The sequence below is a fragment of the Chroicocephalus ridibundus genome, chromosome 9 (genome assembly GCF_963924245.1).
Source record: "Chroicocephalus ridibundus chromosome 9, bChrRid1.1, whole genome shotgun sequence".
Lineage (NCBI taxonomy): Eukaryota > Metazoa > Chordata > Aves > Charadriiformes > Laridae > Chroicocephalus > Chroicocephalus ridibundus.
Genome location: NC_086292.1, coordinates 34,157,210 through 34,180,967, shown reverse-complemented (window position 1 = coordinate 34,180,967; position 23,758 = coordinate 34,157,210). Strand labels below are relative to the sequence as shown.

Sequence of the window (23,758 nt, the reverse complement as noted above, 5' to 3'; positions counted from 1 at the left end):
TTAGGCTGTGTTTGTACCAGGTAATGGAAGGTGTTACCTCTTAGATACCATGTCATTCACTTTCTGTAGTGAACGCTTGAAGTTATATTGTCAATATTAGATGCTACAGCTGCTATTAAATCTTCAAATGAGGCAGAATCTGTGAATTTAAGTATGTCTAATGCAGTTTAAGACACAACAATCCTCTTGTTCTGTCTCTTCAGTCAGAAATTGCATATTGATAAAACTGAAAAAATGAATGAGTGTTCGTTTTAGTTAAATCTTGGTTAAACAACCTTTTGTGCAATTTAAATCCTGAATCCAACAAAGATTTGTAACACCATCCTCTTCTTTCTTTTCAAAAGGCACTTAAAGGATCTAAATAATATTTTGCTTAACTAGTTATTAGTTAGTAAAGTCTAATATCCACGTATTTAAGTTAAGCACGCACAGAAGTCTAAAAGAAAACAGTTTGAACTGATAGTTGCATGTATGTTTTAGATATATAATGCTGCTGTTGCACTTGGTACTAAGGTTTTATAAAAAGAACAGTGTTAGATGAATGTATGTTCTTGCTTATGCTGTCTTCTGCAGTAACATTTGCATTAGCATCAAATATATTAGGATTGACTTTGAAGTTAAGAAATGAACTCTTTAGCTCCGCTTTAGACTACAGAAACGGATTTTTGTGTTTGTATAACATTTAAACAGTGCATGAAAAAGTCCTAAATGTATTTCATTTGCGTGTTATTTTGAATTCAGCAGTGCAACAAAGGCCCAATCACGGCTGTTAGTTTTACTGTGGTAAACTGTTGTACAAAATTCACACAAAACCCACTGGTTAGGTTCTAGGATTGGTGAAGACAAGTTTACTGTGTCCAATTTCAGGAAAGAAGATGAGAGGGCTAACAAATACAGCACTCACACTGTTTTATAGGGATTGCTTGACTTACCTAAACCTCACTGCTTGTTGGTTGATGTCATGTAGATGTCAAAGCTGTACACATAACCCACCCCCCCAAAAAAACAACCAGCAGAGTCAAAAGCGACCTTAAGATAGATTCTCAGTCATCCTCCTGCCTCAAGACATAGAAAGCTATTATGAAAACAACTGAGATGGATGTTTGTTTAACCTGTTCTTAAAGCCTTAAACTCAGATTCCACTCATTCTTCAGGCAGTCTAGTCTGGTCCTTAACTATCCTTTTTCAAATGCCTGGATTAAATCCCTTTTGCTACAGTTTAGCCTTCTTATTCAAACTGAATATAAAGGACAATGTTCCCTTTCTTTTTGCAGCATACTAAAACTGTTACCATATTTTTGTTCAGTCTTTTATTTTTTTATTAAAAGCATGGATTATTTCCTTTTTTGAATCAGAGTTCTGAAACACATGATGTTTTCTTGTTGCACCCCTTTAGCTCGTGTCCAATCTTTCCACAACTTCTCAAAGTTATTTTGGTGACAACATCTGTGATTCTGCATCTCAGTAGGATGTACACCTTTCTCAGCCTTGTGAACATGTTGACGTGTTCTGCTTCTGATCCACTCTACCTATTGGTTTCTTTTCAACTTTATTACAATATCTCTTTTCTGTGTGGTTGATTATTTCTTGCTGAGTGCAGAGCTTTGCACTTGTGTTTATAGAATTCCATCCCCCTGAAATGATTTCAAACTCTAGTCTTGACTTCTGCTCTTTGCAGTACCTCTCAACCTGGTGTCAGCTGAATAAGTCATGCTGGGTGTTATCACTTCATTATTTTCCAGGTATCTGCAAATATTTCAAATTTGTCCAGAAATTTTAATTAAGTTGTCTGGTTTCTAATTTCCTCTTTGTTTGATTGCTTTTTTAAAGTAAAATACTCTCTTTGTTCTTTTGTAGTTCTTGAAACATCCATGAGTTTTCAAAGAGAAGATTGTTTTATGCCATTATGTTCTGAAATTTGTGGTAAAGTTTGATTAGGAAATGGTAATAGACTTTCAAAGAGGAGAAATATTTGGCCCAGATATTCATATTTAAATGATGATAAAGAAGTCCAAAACTGTGCTCCTTTAATTTTTTTTTCGTCTGTCTTGTATATGAGACACCTGAAAGTTGCGAATGTCCTTAGATTTTTTAATGTTTCTCCCATGGGTGTGTAATTTTGCTTTTTTCTGCATAGAAGATTATCCCAGTTTCAACAGTGCTGACTAGTTTATTGACAACCTCACACTGAAACGTAATGGAGGACCAAACACTAGCTGTTTCCTGTTTCATCTTTTACGTCTTAATGCAGTTGGTATACTCTGTGCAGTTTTAATATGATTGGGCTCTGTAAAAATGCAGTGATAGTCAATATTTTTAAAACCGAGAAGTAGCTTTTGCCATTTTTTTTTTTTTTGTAAGGAAGCCTGGCTAGAGCATTCACCTAGAGTTGAACACAGGCTGTCCCAGTTTTCTCCTCTTAACACAGCCACCCATTTGCCCATATCCCCTTCTAAAAAGAAGAGATTTTGGTTTAAGGAAAGGGGGGGATTAGGGGGACTGGAAGGTCACGTACAAATAAAGTGTGTACAGTTAAACAGGATCCTGCTTCGTCTGAGACACATTGCCATGTCTTTTTATCAGCAAAGCTGTATGCAGTTCTCTGCTTAATATACTGGTTCTTTAAAAACTGATTTTTGCAGAATGTGTTTTCACTCTTAACTTTAGGCTTTTGTTTGTTTGCTTCAGAAATCTAAGTTTCTAATACAGGATTTTGTATCCTACTTTGGGTACTGACTACATCAAAGCTAGTTATTACAGCAGTAAATGACGCAATGACTCAGTTCCTTTTTGTATCTAACCCTTTTTTAAAAAGAGGCATTGGGCTGATGCTAGATTAACTGAAATCAACAGTAAGAGTCCCTTTTACTTTGAAAGGCAGTAAGCCTTGTCCCAGTTCTCATGTTGCATTGCCTGGTTACTACAATTTCAGACTTTGCTTTTAGTAATTCCTGATATCAGTCTGACTGTATTCAAACGTCTGGTCAAGCTTATGTTTAGAAACTATTAGCTGGTATGCTTGCTCCACTATTTTTCTCCTCTGCAGACAAAGCAAGAATGAATAATACCATTTGAGATATTTTTAGTGAATGTCTGGTAATATTTTGAGATAAGGAATCACTGATAGTTTAATATGCATCACTGTTGTAAAAAATAGCTTTTTCCACTCCGAATGTATCATTTTCTTTTTGATGTATTATTGATACACCGTATGACGAGCAGTCAGAAGAAGGTTGTAGAAATCAGTTTCTGATCTCTGAGTAGCTCTCGTTATAATTCCTCTACAGAACAGCAAGGAGAAGAACATAATCTACTTGTAAATCGAACATAAATATTTTCCTTTATTTTACTACTGAAAATATATGTACGTGCTAGGAAATGGCTGTTGAATTTCTTAGTGTAAAATCAGATCATTAAATGCAGGATGCTTTTGTTTGTTTTAAACGTAATTGCCCTAATTGCCCTAAAAATAGCTGCTGATTCATCATTAAAATGCAAAAATACATTTGGCCCCATTATTGTACAAGCACTGAGAGAATATAAAGGAATATCTCATGTGATCTTTCTATTAACAGGTTGGTGGCATATTTGGGTTTTGATAAGAAAAAGTCCTATGAAAAATACTGTCAACAAAGTAGCTATTTCTAAGTAATTATATATACCACACCGTCTTAATTATATGACAACTTAATTATTTAAAATATCTTTCTTAGAATATCTAACTGCTTGAGAACTTAGTAAGGATTTGCATAATTTCTGAAGTAATGTGTTGTGAAAATGCTGTTTCTAACCTTTCGAAGTCTTATTGGGCTATACAATATGAAATTAAATGAGTGACTAGTGGGTCATTTCTATATCTATGTTTTGCTGTAATGTCGGGTATTTGGTTCTTCTATATATTTTTAAAATATACAGTTACCTGAATGGTTATTTTCCAGAGCTTTTGAAAGCTCTTAGATCAATCACATTAGCAAATTTCCTGCATTTATCCCCATAAAATATATAGCACAGACAGCTGTCGAGTTTTATTTTTGACTCTGCAAATGCATCTGTCTTTTCTTGTTTCCTACTAGCAATTTTTCGTAATACAAATCTTTTCGTAATACAAATCTTTTCATAATACAATTTTTTTATCCTATTCCCTGTTTTCCTGTGAAAACTACCAGTAGTTCACTAGTAAGACCTTCATCTGGAGTGAACTGAGCCGTGACAATTTGTATCATCTGAGTATCAATCCCACAATTTTTGTAGTTTGGTTTTGTTTTGGTTTTTTTTCTGTAATATCCTCACAACATACTATCACCAGAAGCTTTACAGTTTGTTAATATTACTAGTCAATTGATGTAACACAAACATTTAAATGTTTAAGTGTGGTGCATTTTAAGTCTACGCAACTATGTATCATGTTAAGTATCGGGGATGGGCTGTTTCATCTGGATTAATACCCTGGCTGCAAGTGATTTTGAGCTCCTGCAGAAGCATTATTTGTGACAGGAGGTACACGCTCCTGCACATGGGCAGGAGATTTTTAAGCGTATCCTGTTCATACTGTCTTGGGCTCTACCAGGCTTGCAGTTAACAGCTGTCTGAGCAAAGACATCCCTTTCGGAAAGTGTGCAGCGTGCATCTTGGCCACGTGCCCAGTGGGACTGCGTTCCAGAAGCTGGTGTTTGCATCTGGAAAAAGCCGTGCCTAGCTTTCCTTCCTGAGCGAGCAAACCCAAACGGCGCTCCTGCATGGAACCGGGCCCAACTCTGAAACTGAGCTGCTGAAGATACCTCAGGATAGAGGTTGGCTTTGATTTTTTGTCTTTTTGCCAAAAAATGTAAAGTGCAATCTCCTGCTGGTTGGCTTTATTTTGATCCCAGATAAGATAGTTTCTTCTCTGTGTCTTTAGTTCTCCCAGGCCCTGGGGTGCGCATATAAAAGGGTTTTGTTTAGCTCTAGTTCGAAGAGGTTGAAGAGTTCAGTCTGAATTGATGACACCTGAAAACTGTTCCAAAATTTGCATTAGTGATTTAGAATGAATCAATTTAACCTTTTGGTTTTCTGTAGCTAAGGAGTGTGAATGGGAGAATCTTTTGGTTTTGTCCAAGGAATCAATAAAATATTTTCAAGACAACGGTCTATCTCTGCGAAATCTGAAGATAACAGCAGAAGTAACTTTAATAAGGGCATAGATAGAAGTTAATAATACCACTGCCCCTATTTTAAAATAATTGTGAATAATTCTGGGCATTGAAGTGCATTCTCTCCATCACTTTTCTTCAAAAATTATGTTAATAACCAGTCAATAATTGATAAATAATTTCTATCAAATGCTAATTTAACTGTGAGCTGACCCCCAACTTACTAGACTTTTGACAGCTGGTAGCCTATAGCGAAACAGGAATTAGGAAGTCATAGCTAATAAAGATCCTACAAATTCTGCCTTTAATTTATTTTAATTTACCCAAGGAGAAAAGGTCTACTAAATCATAGACAGTCAAAGCATTTATAGATCATCTGGCCACTCTGACTTTGCACTGGGAGAAAATGAAGAATATCTAGATTTACCCTGCATTGCTTTTTGGTTTGTGAACTGAAATTTCTATCCACTCTATAGCCCCTTGTTTTTTGTTTTTGAGATGGTCTCTCTATGTCTTTCAGTTGGTGAGCATAGAGTGGCTCTGTACATTTTCTCTGCCAAGAATGACCTTGCTGTCATCTTTAGCATGAGCGTTCAAAACAATTGTTAAGTAAATAGATAAATGCATAACTAGTTAGTGTACTTTTTTAAATTGGTGTTAGCCTCTGATAAGCTTATAGAAAGCACTCCTCTCTCTCATTTCTTAAGGTAATCCAGACGGATTTCATTAGCTTCCTCTCATATTTTATATGCTGTGTTCCCTTGAGTGTCCTGTTGAGATTAGAGTTCATCTTCCCTGAATACATATAAAAAAAGCTGGGTAAAGTATTTGTAAGACTACATCAGGAATAATTTTTACAGTTGCATTGAAACCTCTCTCTTTCTCTCTGAAAAATATTTACACTAAAATATTGTACAGACATGTTTGGTTTTTTCATGGCTACATCGTGTTGTTGGCTGTTGGTCATTTTCTTAATTACATAGTTTGGTGACATTCTCATCCTACTGCCTTCTACCTGACCAATACACAATATATACCAAAACTTTTAGTCATTTACCTTCAAGTGCACATGCTTTTTATTTTGCTCTACTTTTTTTCACCTTGCTCCTGTTTGTCTGGTCTTCAAGGTCATTCAATTCTTCCCATGTATTTTCTTGAATTTTATTTTGGGTTGGGTTTTTGTTTGTTTGTTTGTTTTTCCCCAGCAGATTTTTATTAATGTATTTCAACTTGTCTTCCAGTCATTAATGAAAAATATTAAAATTGCTCACACAATCACGCTGTTGGTGACCTCCATTGAATAGGATATGACCTTTCCGCTATCCCTTGCAATCTTTGGTCAAGCGATTTAGTCATGTTTCTGATTTTTATTCTGCTCCCCGTTCACCCCCGTTTCAGCCGTTATTTCATATGTGGCCCAATGTCACTGCTTACTGATGTCTGCTTCGATGCCACACACTGCATTCCTTGATTTGAAAAACAGAAAACAACTCAAGAGTGCAGAAAAAGGCAGCAGGCTAATGCTGGGTGAGGTGTGTTGGTGTCTATGGAAAAATGAAATGAATTATTGTTTTGGTTCCAGAGCCACATGACGTCACCTGCGATCCTTTTTTCCACCTTTGCTCTATGTGGGTCTCAGTTTTTCCTTTGCTCTAGCATTACCCGTAAAGCCGAAAAACTCGTTTATTTTTGTATCATTTGCATGGTCTGGCACCTTTTGCGCTTTGTCTCTGCGTTTTCTGACGCATTTGGGTGTTCCTTTGCCGACTAATCTCTTTTTCTGACCCCTGGAAATACATCATCTTTTGAGGGAGGCGTTTTTCGAAGTGGTGCCTTTCTTTCAAGCCCTTTCCCCCTGTTTGATGAATGGTTTCCGCGGCGTTTTACGCGTTTTTGCCGCTTCCACCCGTTCCCTCCATCTGCCTTTCCCCGCTTCCGCCCAGCAGGGGGCGCGGCGCCGCGTGCCGGGAGGCGGGGCGCCAGCCGGCGCGGCTGCGCTTTGCGGACTGCTGTAAAGCACCGCCGAGTGTCGCGCTGCGTCTTGGGAGGGAGCGGCGGCGGCGGGGGCTGCGCAACAACAAAACGTCGCCCGCCTCACGGCGTGTCACCGGGGCCCGGGTGGCTGCGGCCAGGCCGAGGGGCAGCGGTCTCTCGGGTGGCGACGCGGGGTCCTTGCGGTGCCCGCCGGGGCCGCTTTCTCCCCTCCGGCCCTGAGCGGGGCGCCGGCGGCCCCCGCCTCTTCCCCCTCGGCCTTGCTGCCTCAGGTATGGGGGGGCGGCGGGGGCCGTGGCGGTGCCCCGCACCCTGCGGAGCGTTATCTCCGGGCGAGGGGGTGGGGGGGAAGGCCGGGGGGTGCCCCGCCCTGCCCCGCAACGGCGGCGGCAACGGCCTCTCCCGGCGGGGCGGGCCGGGCCGGGCCGGGGGCGCGGGGGCAGCTCGGCGGGTGGGAACTTCACCCTCCTTTATTTATTATTATTATTCTTTTTCCCTTCGGTGCCTCGTTGACGCACAAAGCGGTATATCCTCACTGCGGGAAGCCGCAGCACTCGGTTGGGTTTTGTCTCCTTGAAAATTGGTCACAAATTTTCCCTTACGGAAACGAGTTTTATTTGTGTGTGTAATAGGGTTCGTTATAACATCATTTGTTTTGTTTGCAAAGTTGGTATTCTGTTTCTTAACCCATATTAAAAAAAAAAATATCATTGTCAGATGCTCTTTGCCTGATAAACAAGGAAGCAGCGTTCATTCAGAAATGTAGGCCAGGATCTTCAGAGGTATGAAGGTTTGTAACTCTTACTGAAACGGGCAGGTGTTAAGGATCTCTGTACTTTTTTTTAAGTGTCTCTGTTTCCGTGATTAGGGCTGAGCCATACATTCGTGGAATTTTTATGTTGTTTGAGTAAGCTCTTCCATGGCTTGAAATGGTTTTGTGAAACCATAAGCAAGGCCTGATTGCTTTCGCTGATTAAATTATACCCTAAATTCCTGATACTCAAGTACTCCTCCAAAAGAAGATGTAATGCAGGAGGTAAGATCTTGCTGTAATAGCCCGACTTTATTTGATTTTAATGTGATTGCTTCAGCAACAAATATTTGACAAAAAAAAAAGGTAAGAACTTACTACTCAGCATGGAGATCGAGGTAGCATTTAGCATGGTGGAATATCTATTATAAACTAATAAAGGAAAACTAGGTTTTCAGTTGGTGAAATAAGGCCTTACATTGTCTTTGTTGTAACCAGCAGAAAATTTCAGAGATAGACTAGTTCTGGATGCTTAGTAGAAATGTTTTTGAGGAAAATTAGTATTTAAAGAACTGGAATATTTTGTCACTTTTTAAAGCTTACAGTTCACGTAGCTGTAGTCCTTGCTAGCAGAGTAACTTTCCACCAATTTAAATGTTTTTACTCATCTGTTTGTTGGATAGAGGGACTACCTGAGGGGGGAAAAAAAACCACAACAAAAACAAAGCAAAAAAACAACAAACCACCAAAAAATTAGCCAAGATTATCACTGGCTAAATTTGTACTCTTTTGATAAAATGAGCATCTGGTCACCTGTCTCATGCTGCCACCCGCAGTATAAAATGACCTATTGAATGCATAAGACAGGAAAGGCTGCGTGCACATCTTGCATTTCACTTTAGTTTAATAAAAGCGTATAAGACACCAAGCTTCCTGTTTTAAAACTCTTGAAGTCTTGCATATTTAAAAATCTGTTTTTTGATGGCTGAAGCCCTGGCATCTACAGCTGTGGTTATGTGTAGTATTGGGAGCCCGGGGCTGAACAACGGCTCGTAGTATTCATGCATATTTCATGTGTACTTTCAAAATCTGGATGGGAGCATTCTGACTTCAGAAATGTGTCTTTTATGAAGCAGTGTCTTTTGTAAAAGTGTATTAAGAATGTATCTTAATGTATCTACTTTATCTTTAAATTAGTAACTTTGTAGACCAACGTAACCAGATCAGTTGTAACAGTCTTGTCTTTCAGTGGAGGTCACCATGTTGTAATAACACTTAGCTGACAGCAGTTGCTGCCTTTTTTCCCCAAGATGAAGAATCTTTCATTTCAGTTGGTTATATTTCCTCTAATGGTGAGGATGTTCTTTTGAGAAGATACAGGTAGTACTGCCCCATCTCTAGCTGGTGAACTGTGGGGGCTTAGATGTCAGGCAGTTGAATAAATGTGGAAAAAATTGTGGGGGGGAATTGGACAGGGAATAGGATGATTTAATTCACATGTAAACAATGGGGATAGTACAGAGAGATGGATTTGCCGTAGGCAGATGTTATATAAAGATTTCCCCACAGCTTTAGTACTGTGCAACCTCCTTTAGGCCGGTTTTATCACCAGATCTGTAGTGCTTTAGCTGGTTGCATGTCAGTGAGGTTGAGAAGAGATGTAGAAACAAGTATATTGAGTAATGTTGTATGGGTCACATGGACAACATAGGGATAGCATAATTGCTCCCAGTTGTAGTCTCTTAAGTTTTGACAGTGTGACAGTGATCAGCTGCTTCCGAAGTCTACAGTGCTCTTAAAAGAAACATAAAATGTATCTGCAGCCAAAGTGTTAGTACTAGTGAACTTCCTTCAGGCTTAAGTTTAGATGAGTGTTTTTTTTGGTGGGCTGATGTCAGGCCTAACAGGCCTAACCCCTAATGGAGCAGAGGGGAAGGAAGAAAGGAAAACGTTTCTTTCACTAACCCAAAATTTTGCTAACAAGATTATTTTGCTGTTTTACATGTTTTATATAGTTTATGCTATTTGGAAAAGTAACTGCCGTGAATTAAAGGGATGTCTTCCTTGGTGTTTACCAAGTGAAATCCAAGAAGGCTGGTTCACGACTTTACTAGTAAGAGACTTCCTTCTGTCCTAATACTTGTCCACTGTCAACTAAAATGTTTGTTTTTACCCACTGTCACTTGGCTTTACTGGGTGAAGAGTGGAGAATTCTGATGCTCTGCCCTTCCCTCTTAAGCTGGTAGATCTACTTGGTTTAGTATCTGAAAAATCCCCTGCTTCTCACAGGTTTCCTGAAGAACAGCCTAAAACGGTCCTAATGTTTAATTTCATAATTCTCACTTGATAGGTTCTTATTAGCAGTTGTGGCAAAGATCATGTGTTATTTTGCTCCTCAAAGCTTTATCAAGAAGTGTTTGCAAAATGACACTGCATTAAGAACAATTACACGTACCTCAAAGGTCAAAACTACTGGGGGACTAAGACATAAATATTTTAATTATTTTTGATGGCTATGTAACGCAACTTCTCTAGCTGCCTCTGGAAGCAAAATTCCAAGTTAAGATCTTAAGCTCCAATAAAAAGTGTATTTTGTCATTCTTTTATAAAGCTACAACCCCTTATTCCCAAGTTCATTGCTGTTATGTTTGTCTTGGAGTTCACTGAAGCCAAAACATTCCCGATTGCCAAATCATAATGCTTATGTCTTAAAACCATGATTTACATAGTGTTAATGTAGCTAACTGAGTTTAAGCCTAGGACAGAGCAAAGAAATGTCTAGACTGAAGAATGTGCTTGTGAACACCGTGTTTGTCAAACTCACCTGCTTGCGTCCATTGTGCTAAGCCAAACAGATTCCTTGCCCAGCTGCGTATGCGGATGCTAGTGCTTTGCTGGTGCTTGATTGAGGCTAGGATTTCTGTGGGTGCCTTATAGTCTTGGACTGATTCATAGTGTATTGCGGGAGAACTAATTTGTTCGTAGGACTCGATGCAGAGTTGCTCTTAGCCTGCCAACTCATCTAGCTGAGGCGCTTCCAGCTGCGCATGCTCCTTGTGTTCTGTCTATTCCAGCTGGAGCCAGGCCATAGATCCAGTCTTACGGAAGAGCTCATCTGTTTGTAGCTGTCCTGTGCTGGATTCTGTTAGAAGATGTGAGAGACAGGCACTTTTAATAGTCTTTCCTTAAGAATACAGTGGTGGTAAGTCTCAGAGGTGGATAACGTGGCATAACAGAGGCATTCTGTAGCTATTCTATAGGTGGCCTGATGTTTCTGTTGCGAGATAATTGCTTTACTGATCTGAATTGACTTACGCATGAGGAAACAAACCTTGGAGGTCTCAGAGCAATTTTTTTCAGAGATAAAATTAAGGAGACTTTGCTGGTCCAGAGGATTGATATTGTTGGTTACAGTACAGCTACTGTGGTCTGACTTGTCTTTGAGATGGCATCACAAAGGTTAGTAAGAGTGGTATTGAACTTGAAATAACATTGTTTCGCTTTAAGAGTAGGCTTTCCAAGCCAGTGATGGCTCCTAGAATTGGCTGCAAGGGGTGAGTAAGCCTGCCTGTATTGCTGTGGCTCATGTAACTGTAGCACCCCTCTGCAAAGCCAGACAAACTCTTCTGTCTGGGTTGGACATAACGGAGAGTCTTTGGGAGACTGTAGGCAAGAACCTGTCTCACAAACATTATCATGCTGTTAGTAACTAATGCTGTGCATGTTATTCTGAAATACTGTACCTTTCTGTAGGGCAAAAGATAAATAATCTGCTTGGAGAATTCTCAGGTAATTTTGTCCTTCAGAAATTGGAGTATCTGTCGTCACTGTGCCTGCATTAAAGCAAACAAAGGAAATTGAGAGTGGTTTGTAATGGTGTTTCATATTGTCCTGTGAATAAAGATGTGTTTGAGGTGACATAATATCAAAGCAAACACGATAGAGTTTCAGATTACCTTCTGATTGTTGCTATTTTGTAAAGATGCATAGATCTTTAACTATCAATTGCTTTATTTTCCAGCAAGGATTAGAAGACCAATATATAGTATGCTAAAAGTTAGTAGTTAAAACAGGCTTTAAAAGAGCACTGTTTGTCTTGTGAAGTGGTGAAAATGAAGAACAACCAAAAGCGAAGAACAGTGCAATAAAGTTTCAAAATCTGATTGTCCTTGTTTTGCTGATAGTGGAACTGAATATTGGATATTTGTGTTCTCATTACGTACTCTGCATTATATAGGTTGTCCCTGCTTGATAGGAATGAAATCAATAGGGCATGACTGCCCCTTTTTAGACTAACAAGTGGGGGTTTTTTTCGTGAGCTGCTCAGTGAGTTCTTTATTTTTATTGTAGCAGGGCATGGATAGCACTGAGATTTGATCTTCATGGGATTGTGTTGGGGGTGCAGCTTCTCAAATGGCTCCAAATCCTCTGTCAACCTCCATTGCGTCAGGGTCGTGCATGAATCAGTCTCGTTTGGCTCTCTGCCCTTGAGAAAGGGAAGTGGTAGTACTTAGGTTTTCTCATTTTTGCTGAAGATCTTGTACAAATTTTATAAGCTTTTTCATTACCCTGTTTCTTGGTGTCTTGATTCATCTGATGGAAGAGCCTTGCTGAAAGAATAAAAATGTATCTTTTTAATGAGAAGAAAGAAATGACCGTTAGTGTTGCAAAGTACGGCTGGTGCGATACTTTCATTCACTGGTCCATTCTTTCAGCTCTTGGTTAGCCATGGTTGCCAGTTCAAAAAAAGTACTGTGGTAAGAACAGAATATACAACGTAAGATTTCTTTGTGCATGCCAGATTTCAACAGTGAGGTTTTCTCCTGAAGATAACAGTACCAGTATTAGCTTGTCAGAGTAAAAATAACGTTAAAAGTAAAATCTGATAAAGGCCACATATTAGGGAAGGGAAATAATTTTAAAAGTTAACCGTGAGTTCAGTGAACATATGTAAAGAAAGTAAGAGGACTGAATAAAGGAACTACAAATGCAACTGGTAGAAACTTCCTTTCTGAGACAATCTTAAATATTCTTTTGCCGGATGTCATTCTATATATGGGCACTTGAGCAGGGTACAGAAATGGTCTAAGATAGCACAGAATTTTTATGGAAGTGGAATTGCTGAGTTCTTTCTGAGATTATGACGACAGCGTGTTCCGGAAGCTCTTGGTAGCCTTGGGAGCTGTCATACTGGGAAGAATTTTGCCTCTAGGCTGAACCCTGCTGGATACCCAAGTTGCCTGTAGGTGTGTTTGGGCTCTGAGTGGTGGAGAGAGCATCAGGCAAGGGGAAATTACTGTGTTTGTAATGAGAGAGGAGCAGGAAATTGAAGATGGGGAAAATGAGGAAATTGGCTACTAACTGCTTTGTAAATGAAGTTTTTTTTTATTCACAGCTTTTCATCAAGTTAGCCAGAAGTCTAGATATTTGCTGAAGAAACTGTTTGGCTAGCTGGGTTTAGGTATATGTATTACACTAACAGGACAGAGACCAGTAATTTGGGGTTATATAGGAAGTGTGTGCTTAAGATAGGCATTTTCTGCAAAGTGGTTGGCTGGTCGTGTGTCAAACCACTGTGTAATTACTGTAGCCAAGCTTGAGAGAACTAATCAAAGTGCTTTTTTACATCTAAAAAGGGGGTTGTTTCTTGATGGTGAGTGGAGTTGACTATTTTAAAATGTAACTGAAAATACATTTTCGAAGTAATCATATATATTATATTACATGTATTCATCAACCAAGTTTACACCAAAAGTTGACTTAATGTTGCGTAATGAACCATTTCAGTGTTTTATAGTGCTGTAATGCTATCATACTTTTTGTTTGCCAGTAATGAATTCTTAGTGACAAAATACTTTGCTCCATCTTATAACTCAAAAGTGTTCTGATTTTATACATGATCCATAAACTTGTCTGCTGTAAAGATTTCAAACTTTGAGCTTGTTTTTTGACTTCGCAATCTTGAGGGACTTCCTCAGTTTGCATGAAATTTTCTTGCACTGCTGTGTGTCTTGGTGTGATTAATATCAAAGGTCTTTAATTTATGACATGAATGGATAAAAGTCATGTACGCTTCGTGATTCTGAATTAAGTCTTACACTTCACAGGGGAACTTGGAGTAACTAGTCATAGTTTTTAGGTAGCTGTCTTAACAGCTCTTCATTGAGTCTTTACTTAAAATGGCTTCAAAGAAGATACTACCCCATTTTTCCGCTTGAAGTCTTGATTCTATAAGTTAATAAGCAAATGTTTTGATTAGGATGGAGGAACACTAATGCTGATTGAGCTTACTTATTGCATCTTGCTGCTTTTTGAAAAAGCTTCTGAGGACTGCTTTTAATTAGAGGGAGATTTTGTAGGATCTTCTAAATGTTTAATAGCAGATGATTTCATTCTAATGAATCTTAATTATTTGCATAGTATTTTTGTAGTCCCTCTTTAACTTTGTCTTCTGTGTAAAAGCTTTGGACTTGTATGCGGTATGGGTATTTCTTATGCCTGACCACTGAAAATACTTACAATGGATTGGAATCTAGTGAAATGGTAAGCTCTTATTCCAGCTTCTGTCTTTTTTGGTCAAATCTTTTGTTCAAAGGTTTGTCATAGAATTTCTAAATAGTGAAGGAATGGATGATTTGTCATTGTTGACTGCTGCCATTCATCAAAAATGTACTCACGTTTAAGCTGTTGTTTAATTTTTAATTGGAAGTCAGCAGTTCTCCCATGACTAAGCAGCCCTAACAGGCTCTGCATTGGTTAGCAAAAATGAAGAGGTCTTGGTTACTTAGTTGAGTTACTCCAGACTTTTCTATGGTTGTAAGAGTGCAAATATACAAAATGTTTGAATCTGAATTAACTGACTGCTTGTTGAAATAAAGCTAAGCAAGTAAGTAGCGTTTCAAGTGCACTAGCTTTCACTGTGTGGTTGTTTACGGGGTTTTTTTGGTCACCTTTGGTAGTTTGAGGTTTCTCAAAGTGTAAACTTCCTTGCTTTAATTTTCTTGCAATACCTTAAATAGCTCTTTATGTATTTCAGCACAGTGGCTTCTGTGCTAAAGTCAACAGAGCTTATACAAAGATAATCACATTGAGAATGCAGAACTTTCTGGAGGGAGCACACCAATGAGTAGAACTGAGTCCTTTGTAAATCAACGCCTGATTGTGCTCACATAATGAGAAAAGGTTCAGATTTGTGTTTCTTAAGAAAACTTCAGAATTAAATAAAATTGTCTCCTTAATTTATCGTGTTAAAAGATTAGAAAATTGTTGTATGTAGGCTGGACACATAGCATATGATGGTAAGTTATGACTGTGTTTGAAGACAATAAGCTCTCTGAATAAACAAATTGGGGTTTTTTTCCAAATCAAAATATTTTGTGGAGTTTCTAAAAAGACTCTTGATGAAATACAGGGTTATTGTGGGAGGGGCTGGCTTGCGTTTGGTCTGTGGAAGATTGACTAAGTGTTGCATTTCTGTAAAACTGGTTCATAAATAACAGACCAAAATTACCGCGTTAAAGGTGACCTTGTGAGAATGAGGAAAAAGGCTAAGTACTGCTTGTTCTCTGCATGCTTATAGCAGGTTTGCATTCTGATTATTGTCCTCATCAGAAATTGTATAGAATTGGAGTTTTGGTCTTAGTTTTTTCTAAAGAAAAATGGTGCATCTATGTGAGGGTAAGTATGTGCATTGTGGGGAGCATGTGAAAGCTCAGGAGCTGTCAGGGGCAGAGAAGGGTAGAGAGCAGAATTCCACTGCTTTAGTAGAGGCTTCTTTGTTTACTATGTAGACTTCTTAGACCCTTAATGTTTATTCCAAGTTTTTTTCAGTCCTAGATAGTGCATTCCACCAAAACTTATTGCAATAAAAAAAAAAATAATGTCCAGGATGCAATAGTTTTCCAGTTACCACTTGAAAATAAGAAATATCTCCTACTGTGGATTGTGCTTTGATGAAATGAAAGAACCTGTCCTGTTGTATATCCTGACAAGAGGAGGTTTAGTCCAACTCACATGCAGTTAACTTTTGACTTACTGATGTAAAACATATCTATCTGCTGTAATTCCAGTAGACAACAGCAACGCTTTCTTAGTTATCACAGGGTATAGCCTCACCTTTAACAGTAATTGTTATAAGTGTCTGTAGGATTTCCAGTGAGAACATTCAAATCAATCTTCTCAGCTAGGGCTCTAGGATCCACAAGTTTCTTGACCTCCAGAAAGATCCAGTGTACTTATGGCTTCTGTAGATGTTAGTACTGCAGCATATATATCTTGTGCAAATTTTTTTATTCCAGATTACATCACTTAAAGAATTAGATTAGTTGCTTATGGCTATGAAGAGAACACAAGCTGCCTGGGATAACGCATCAGTTCATACCTGTTGCAAACCGAGATAAGTGATTTGTCAGGGTCTGTTGGGAACAACTGGCTCACAGCTGCCCCTGAAAGCATCACTTTGTGAAACAACCTAAGAAATCTTGATTTTACTCTGTTCTGTAGTCTCAATCTTGTATTGACTCATTCTATGATAAAATAAACAAGATCTTTAGGTATTGGCACAGGATGTAAGAATGTGTTAGGATTTTGAAGAATTTGGAGGTACAGGCAGGAGATTACGGACGTGGGCAGGCAATGCTGCTTAACCTGCCGTAGATCTTGCTGTTGCTATCTTAGACTTTTTGTGGCTTGGTGCGTATTCCAGCTATGCTGCTTAAGTAGCCTCACTTCCGCAGCAGGTATAGTTGCACGGGTTTTTTGTAAGCAGCCTTCTGGTAGTTCAGCACAACCTGCTGTAAGCCAGCTATAGCTGTTTCTGTGCTTATGTGATTAATTGGACTGGTGTTTGATCTGTTTGGGAAATTTATTTTTCAGATTGGTCAGCTCTACATTCTGGTTCAGTGCATAAACGTTTATTTTAGAAGAGCATAGGAGATGGAACCTTCAAAAAAGTGATGAGGGAGGGAGAAAAGAGGAAACACTTAACTGCTTCAGTAGTGCAAGTGTCAAGTGTCTGCTATAGCCTACTGTAGCCTTATTCATCTGAGGCACCAAAAAGCATATTAGTTACAGTAAAGAGTGCTTCAGTGGTTATCACAGTGGGAACCAAATTCTGTTGTCGTTTCCTTTTGGGAATTTAAACAGAAGGCAGAGATGCCAGATGGAGCAGGTTGAAGGTGAACGTATTACTGAGGCTAGTATTGCCTGTGTCTCTCACTAGTCTTCCAGTACAAAAGCTTTTCTTGGAAATAGTCTTTGAGGCTAATGTTGCATTGTTGTGTGTTGACAGTTGAATATTTTGACAGGGAGGTGAACCTGCCTCGTACCACCTGCTAGAGGAACGAGTGATGTGATATGCTCAGTTTCTGTCACAGGATAGAGTCAAAAGTACATAGGCTGAAATTAGGTTTGTATGCTAATCTATACTATTAAGGTGTGGTGGTTTTTTTTAAAGAAACTCCAGGTACTAATGGATTTCTGTTACTTTACTCCAAAATAATAGGGTTCACAATCTCTCCTGTTCTATTCCTTTTCCTGTCAGAAAAGAACCGTGAATTTGAAGTAACTTAATTTTATAGCTCAGTTGTCACCATACCATGCATTGTGGTGAAGATATTTGTTATCCATATATACAGCAATAAGGGAAGACGTAGGCCTTATTTAAGCATGCAGTTTAGTTAATGGAGGCTGGAGCTATATAGCTGAACTTAGGTAACTTCTGTAAGCGGTAGCCTGTAAAGCTCTCGGGCTTAAGCATCAGTAAAACAGACATTGCCCATACATTTTGGAGGGGACATACATTGATACTTGCTCTGTAAAAGTGATAATGTTTTCACTGACTATAAGAACTTCCCTTCAATGCAAGTTGTAAGAGTTCTGTCTTAATTCAAAATTATGTTGTCAAGCAGTACTATTCATATCATGAAACAGTTGTAGTTCAGTTACTGCTGTTTTGCTTTTCCCACGGGGTTTAGTCTTAGCAGGAAATGGCTTTTCTCTTTTCAGTTTTGCTCTTGAAAAAGCTGATGTTTCTTTTTCTTGATGCATATCTATTTTTATTTCTAGGCCTTTCTTAAAACTTTCCATGTCTAAATGGACTCCTGAATGTAATATAGTTTATACTCTAAAAGCGGATATGAAGAGTGAAGTTCCTTCTGATGCACCAAAGAGACAGGAGAGTCTGAAGGGGATCCTCTTGAACCCTGAGCCTATTGGGGCAGCCAAAAGCTTCACTGCAGAAGTTGAGATGATTGCCAGTAAAGTAGGGAATGAGTTCTCTCACTTATGTGGTGATTCTCAAAAGCAGAAGGACATGAATGGCAACCGTACAGACCAAGACAAAAGTATTGTCAGAAAAAAACGCAAGAGCCAGCAGGCTGGTCCTTCGTATACTCAAAATTGTCCTGATAAAGAAAACCAAGGAATCTTAGGATTAAGACAGCATCTAGAAACACAGAGTGAGGACAACGATTCTTCTTTTAGTGACTGTATCTCTTCGCCTTCGTCTAGCCTACATTTTGGAGACTCTGACACAGTAACATCTGATGAAGAAAAAGATGCCCCTGTAAGACACCCTCAGGCAGTGTTGAATACTACGAGTAGAACTCATAGTGCGAGGTCACACAAATGGCCTCGGACTGAGGCAGACTCTGTACCTGGATTACTGATGAAAAGGCCCTGTTTTCACAACAATTCTTTGAGAAGACTTCCATATAGGAAGAGATTTGTGAAAACAAGTTCATCACAGCGGACGCAGAACCAAAAAGAACGAATTTTGATGCAGAGGAAAAAGCGGGAAGTGTTGGCTCGAAGAAAATATGCTTTACTACCCAGCTCTAGCAGTTCCAGTGAGAATGATCTCAGTAGTGAATCTTCTTCCAGTTCATCTACTGAAGGGGAGGAAGATTTATTTGTGTCGCCTGGTGAAAACCACCAGAACAGTACAGCTGTTCCTTCAGGTAAAACTCAATCCCTGAAGTACTTTTTGTTAATGAGCTTTCATCATGTACAATGTGCCTTTTTTGAGTGCTTTGGAGGAATTGTTTTTGTGTTGGGTTTTTTTTTTATATAAGTTATACTACAAATAGACTTACTGCAAGTAACGTTAACATTACACCGTAAATTCTTGATGGGAAAAGTGTATTCAGAGCTTCCAGTAAAATTACAACAAATCTATAATCTTTAACTTTAAAGTAAATGGTAAAGTTAACGGTTTCTAAACAATATACTGGAAGGCTGCTGAATCTGATTAGTCACATGATGTGGAGTTCATGCATTATTTTTTTTGGCTGTTGACTTGTGTTAAAAATTTTAGCTATTACAGTTTTGTTAACTGGCTGTGGGAATAACAGTTCTGTCTGGTTTCAGAATGTACAAATATTGCTGTACATAATTAACTGCACTTGACAACTTTAAAAAAAAAAAAAGAGAAGAAAAAAATAAAACTGGTCATTGTGACAAGAACCTGAAATAGGATTCAGTTGAAGGTAGCTTTAGTATTGCAATAATAGGAGAGATTTCTAAGGCCTGAAGTTGTGGAAGGCAAAGTATTGTGTATATATGCCAAATGTTTTACCTAGATAAACTCAATGCAGTAACCTTGCAGTTGTTTTACACAGATGTTTCTCTAGTAGGTCTTGACACAGTATTTGAGGGTATGCTTGAATGTTTGGAGTGGGATTTTTTGAGGTGGATGTTTTGGGGTGGCTTGTTTGTTGATTTTGTTTGGGTTTTTTTTGCGGGGTGGTGAGGTTTTTTTCCATCTACCAATTTTCTCAGACTTCCTTCCATCTTAAATTTGCCAATTGAAAAGCAGATCCAAGACTGGGACCAGTAATGTTCACAGTGTTGTAGTTGTGCCTTCTGTTTATCATTTCAGCTTTTTAGAGAGCATGGTGAAGTAGTTACATAGACCATGGCATTGTGTTAATTGGTGGAACCATGTTTTTTGCCTAGTGACAAATGTGGTCTACAAAGTGAAACAGTATCTCAGACTTTGCTGATCATTCTGCTAAGAAAAAAATGATTGAAAATACAAAAACAGGTTTAAAAAATAAAGTTGTGTTATGTTCATGTTAGGGCAGGATTTATGCTTGAACAGAACCAGAGTACTAAAGACTAGATTATTGCTTGTTACCCATCGTAGCAGGAAATAATTTGTGTGTTGTTATTTAATGTACTGTTTAAATACCAGAAGTAAAATTTGTAATGCAAAAATGTTACTATGCATTTCTAGGGCTGCATAAATAACTCTGAAACAAAAAGCTATTGCACAGCCTTAATTATCTTAATGTGTATTTGTGGGGACAGAAATGTAGTCTTTTAAGCCTGAAAAAGTTACATTTGACATGCATGGTCAAGCATATTGAAGGGTATGATTTATAAATATTTAAAATATGGGGATATGCATACATTCATGTTAAAAAAAACAATTTGGGAAACGACTGTGTTAATACTTCTGTTTTCAAGTTAATAGTTTCTTCTCGCTTTCAGAGAGGATGGATTTTCATGTAACTGTGAAATGAGGTAGTACCATTAACAACTCTCTTTGCACATAGAGCACCATGCAATGGTGAAATTGGCATGGATGAGAAAATGTAGGTTATAGCTTCTTAGGTGATCATCTCTTTCTAACCACGATAAATGTATTTAAAGAGAGAATTTTCAATTATTATTTTTTTTTTAGTCTACTTGAACTGTTAAAACCTACTGCCTTTTTTTAACACAAATTCAATTAATACCACTTCTGTGCTTTGAATTCCTTTGAAGTGTAGACCAAGTATTTCCATAGTGAGGCTTTCCATAGGCATTTCAAAAGAATCTTTTTGGAGAGAGTTCTCTTTAAAAATTGATATAATGATCAGTGAATATTTAAGCTCTTTGGGTAACTTCCGGTAACTCAGTGATTCAGTGTGGTGTTATTTTGATGGTAGGAAGACTTGAACTTGCAATTTGTTTCCTTTAGTTATGTGGGAAAGTAAATGCATTGTCCAATGGCTTAATTTTTATACTACTTGAAAAAGCACACTTAACTTATGAAATTGTTTATTCTCATGTCATGAATGAAAAATCTATTAGCTCTGCACCAATGTAATTTTAGATTGAAATACTGCCATCAGTTGTAACCGAAATAAGGTATGCTTTAAAGAATGTGTATCATGGTGGCTGTACTTCAGGGCTAACTATTGCAGTGAGCTGAGAAGTAATTCTAGCTTACAGTATGTGAATACTATGGGGGTTTTTCCAGTGGAAATATGTAGTATGGGGAAGTTTTTGAACATTTTATTTACATTGCAGAGAAAATGGGAAGTTGAGCAGACTTCCTGCATAAAAGTGTCCTATTTTTTGTAAGATAAAAGTGTGATTAACACTTTCTGTAGCTTTCTGCTGTTATATAAGGCATTTCTAGTTGTTGAGTTAATTGGGACAGAAATGGGGCCAGCTGGAAAAATAGCTATGCAGCTTCTCTGTATAGTGAGCAAGCATGATAGTGCTTCTATATGAGGAAAGGGTTGTAGTGCTAGTAATGCTACACTAGCCTCTTAATGTTGGGGAAGAATTTTTTTGCTCTAGATTGGCATGTGAAGCTTACGTATACATCTGCTGAAAATATGGAATATACTGAAGGGCTAAGAATATGAGGCTTGCAGCATATATGTAAAAGTCCTGGAGGATAGACTTAAGAATGGTGGAGAATAATAATAATCAGAAAAGAAAATACAACTTAAAAAGACATGGTAATTGATTATTTTTTTTTTTTTTAATAAGCAGGCATCAAAGTGGCAGGATTAGTCAAGTAGCCTACTTGATAGCAATTTGTATTAGGGGTATGTCACAAAATATTTCTTTGCTTTGAATATTGATGTTTATCTAAAGATACAGTGCATTTAAAGAACCAGTAAATTTAATTAGTGTATACTGTTCTGGGAAATGTTTCTTTCTGATTATTGGGAGAAATTAAAGTAACAGAACTCTTTAACCAATTAAGTGTTTAGTAGATTAGTTCTTCTAGTTAATAAAACTAACTTGGCTATTTTTGGAAGATTATATGAATGGAGATGTTTGTGGGTGTTCTGTTTGGTCTTTGCTAACAAAACCTTTTACAAAACCTTTACAAAAAAACTCCAAACAACACTATATAGGGTTTTTCCTCCTTTTCCTTTTCTATTGGGGCTTCAGATGTTCCTCTGGTGGAACTTTGTGCTTTGGGAATGGGAGAGTATTGGACAAGTACACACTCCTGACACCTGGGAATAGATTATATTGTTTTACCAACTGTTTACCATAAAAGGCATTTGTTCTCAGCTAAATCTGGGATGACCAGATGAAGCTCAGTTAGTAAACAGAGGAGAGATGGGGGCATAAGGACAATGTAAAAACAACTATGTGTAGTTTAACGATGCAGTTACTGTTGGAGGTGCAAGTGCTTTCAGGGGTATATATTCTAATCTGAATGTTGATCAGTTGGCTTTAATGAAATATTGAGCTTACAGTTAAAATAACTGCAAGCAGCAACATTTTTGCTGTGAAATGCAAATTTTGATTCTGTGTTTTGTTTAGGTAGCTCTGAAACTTTATCTAACCCTCAGAGGACCTGTATACACACACCTATAGAGATAATCCTCTCTTGACTTCCCTTGTCAAAGGTGGCAAAATTTCAGCTTTTACTGTAATTGGATCTCTGTAATGTTGTAATGCAAATTTTCTGATTTTCAGCTTGGATTCAGTTTTCAGTATTTGATTTTCAGCTTGGATTTAAAGGGCTGGGAGTACCATTTGGAGACAACCAAGCTGTGGAGGGTAATCTAGCAAAAGCTAAAATTGGAACAAGTTTTTAGCCTCACATACTCTGATTAGGCAGTAAAGCTGAACCCTGGGAAATGTGAAAGTGTTGTTATTAAAAAACGCTAGGTAGAATTTTGCATTGTCATAAATTGTTCAACTAGTAGCACTTAAAATCCCTTCAGGGTCTGACCTTACTTTATATTTTTCAGCAGCTAGTGCTAGACAGGCTTTGCCTCTTTCCTTAGAATATAATGCTGATGAGAAGCTGCTCTAGTTTTTGTTTAAAACTGCTTAGAACGATAAGACAGAGTTTATTCACTACTGTCCTCTCGATTCCTCTAACATATTTGTTCTCTGTCTCACAAAAATGTTGAATATAAATATCTGATATTTTAAAATCCAGAAGATGGTGAAAATGTTAAACATATGCCATTTCATGTTCAGATTATTTTAACAGGTTCAAGATAAACATGTATTAAGTGGAAATAAGCTGCCTGTTGTTTTTAGAGTTCATTATTTTTCAGTTACTTAATCCCTCCCAAAACTACAGCATGCACTCCTTTTCTCACAGTAACGATGCAGCTCATAATTCAGAGCTTTTATCTCAATGCCCCTTACTAGAAAGGGGTTGGGGAAAAACTGGGAACTGGCGAGGAAAGAAGCACCTGGCTTTGTGAGCAGTCCACATTAACCATCGTTGCTATATCTATCTGCTGTGAATTGGAGCTTTAAATAGCAACAGTAATAAAAGTTAGCATGGAATTCACTTCAGTACTTCCCTGTAGCTGTTGCAGCTTTCTGTGCTGAAAAGATGCTATTTCTCGAATTGGCTTGCTGTAGCATCGCTGATAGGACTAAGATTTATGTGCTTGCTTAAGAAGTCAGTAGCGTTTTGGATTAGCCTGTGTTAGCATGGCTCACAGTTGGACAAGATGCCCTAAATTTTTGTTGTTGACTGTCTTTTTTCACCAGGGTGCAGACTCCTAAGCAGTTTCTATGTTTTTGAAAATGTCTTCCATCATGGACAGCTATTTGAAAGTATATTCCAAATAAGTCTCAGATACAGAAAAACTGTCATCTTCTAACCTAGTGTCACCCAACG

The 23,758-nt window shown here is 38.1% G+C and overlaps 1 protein-coding gene across 6 annotated transcripts in view; it reads left to right on the top strand.

The window, feature by feature from the left end:
* The first annotated feature begins 7,127 nt into the window (after nt 1–7,127).
* RNF111 (ring finger protein 111) overlaps nt 7,128–23,758 on the top strand; it is a 51,918-nt gene continuing 35,287 nt past the window's right edge. For all 6 annotated transcript variants that reach the window (XM_063346012.1, XM_063346010.1, XM_063346014.1 and 3 more), the window contains exons 1-2: nt 7,128–7,393; nt 17,938–18,830. In XM_063346012.1, the coding sequence (XP_063202082.1) occupies nt 17,957–18,830 (874 nt within the window). In that variant the 5' untranslated portion in view covers nt 7,128–7,393; nt 17,938–17,956. The remainder of the gene's footprint in view (nt 7,394–17,937; nt 18,831–23,758) is intronic.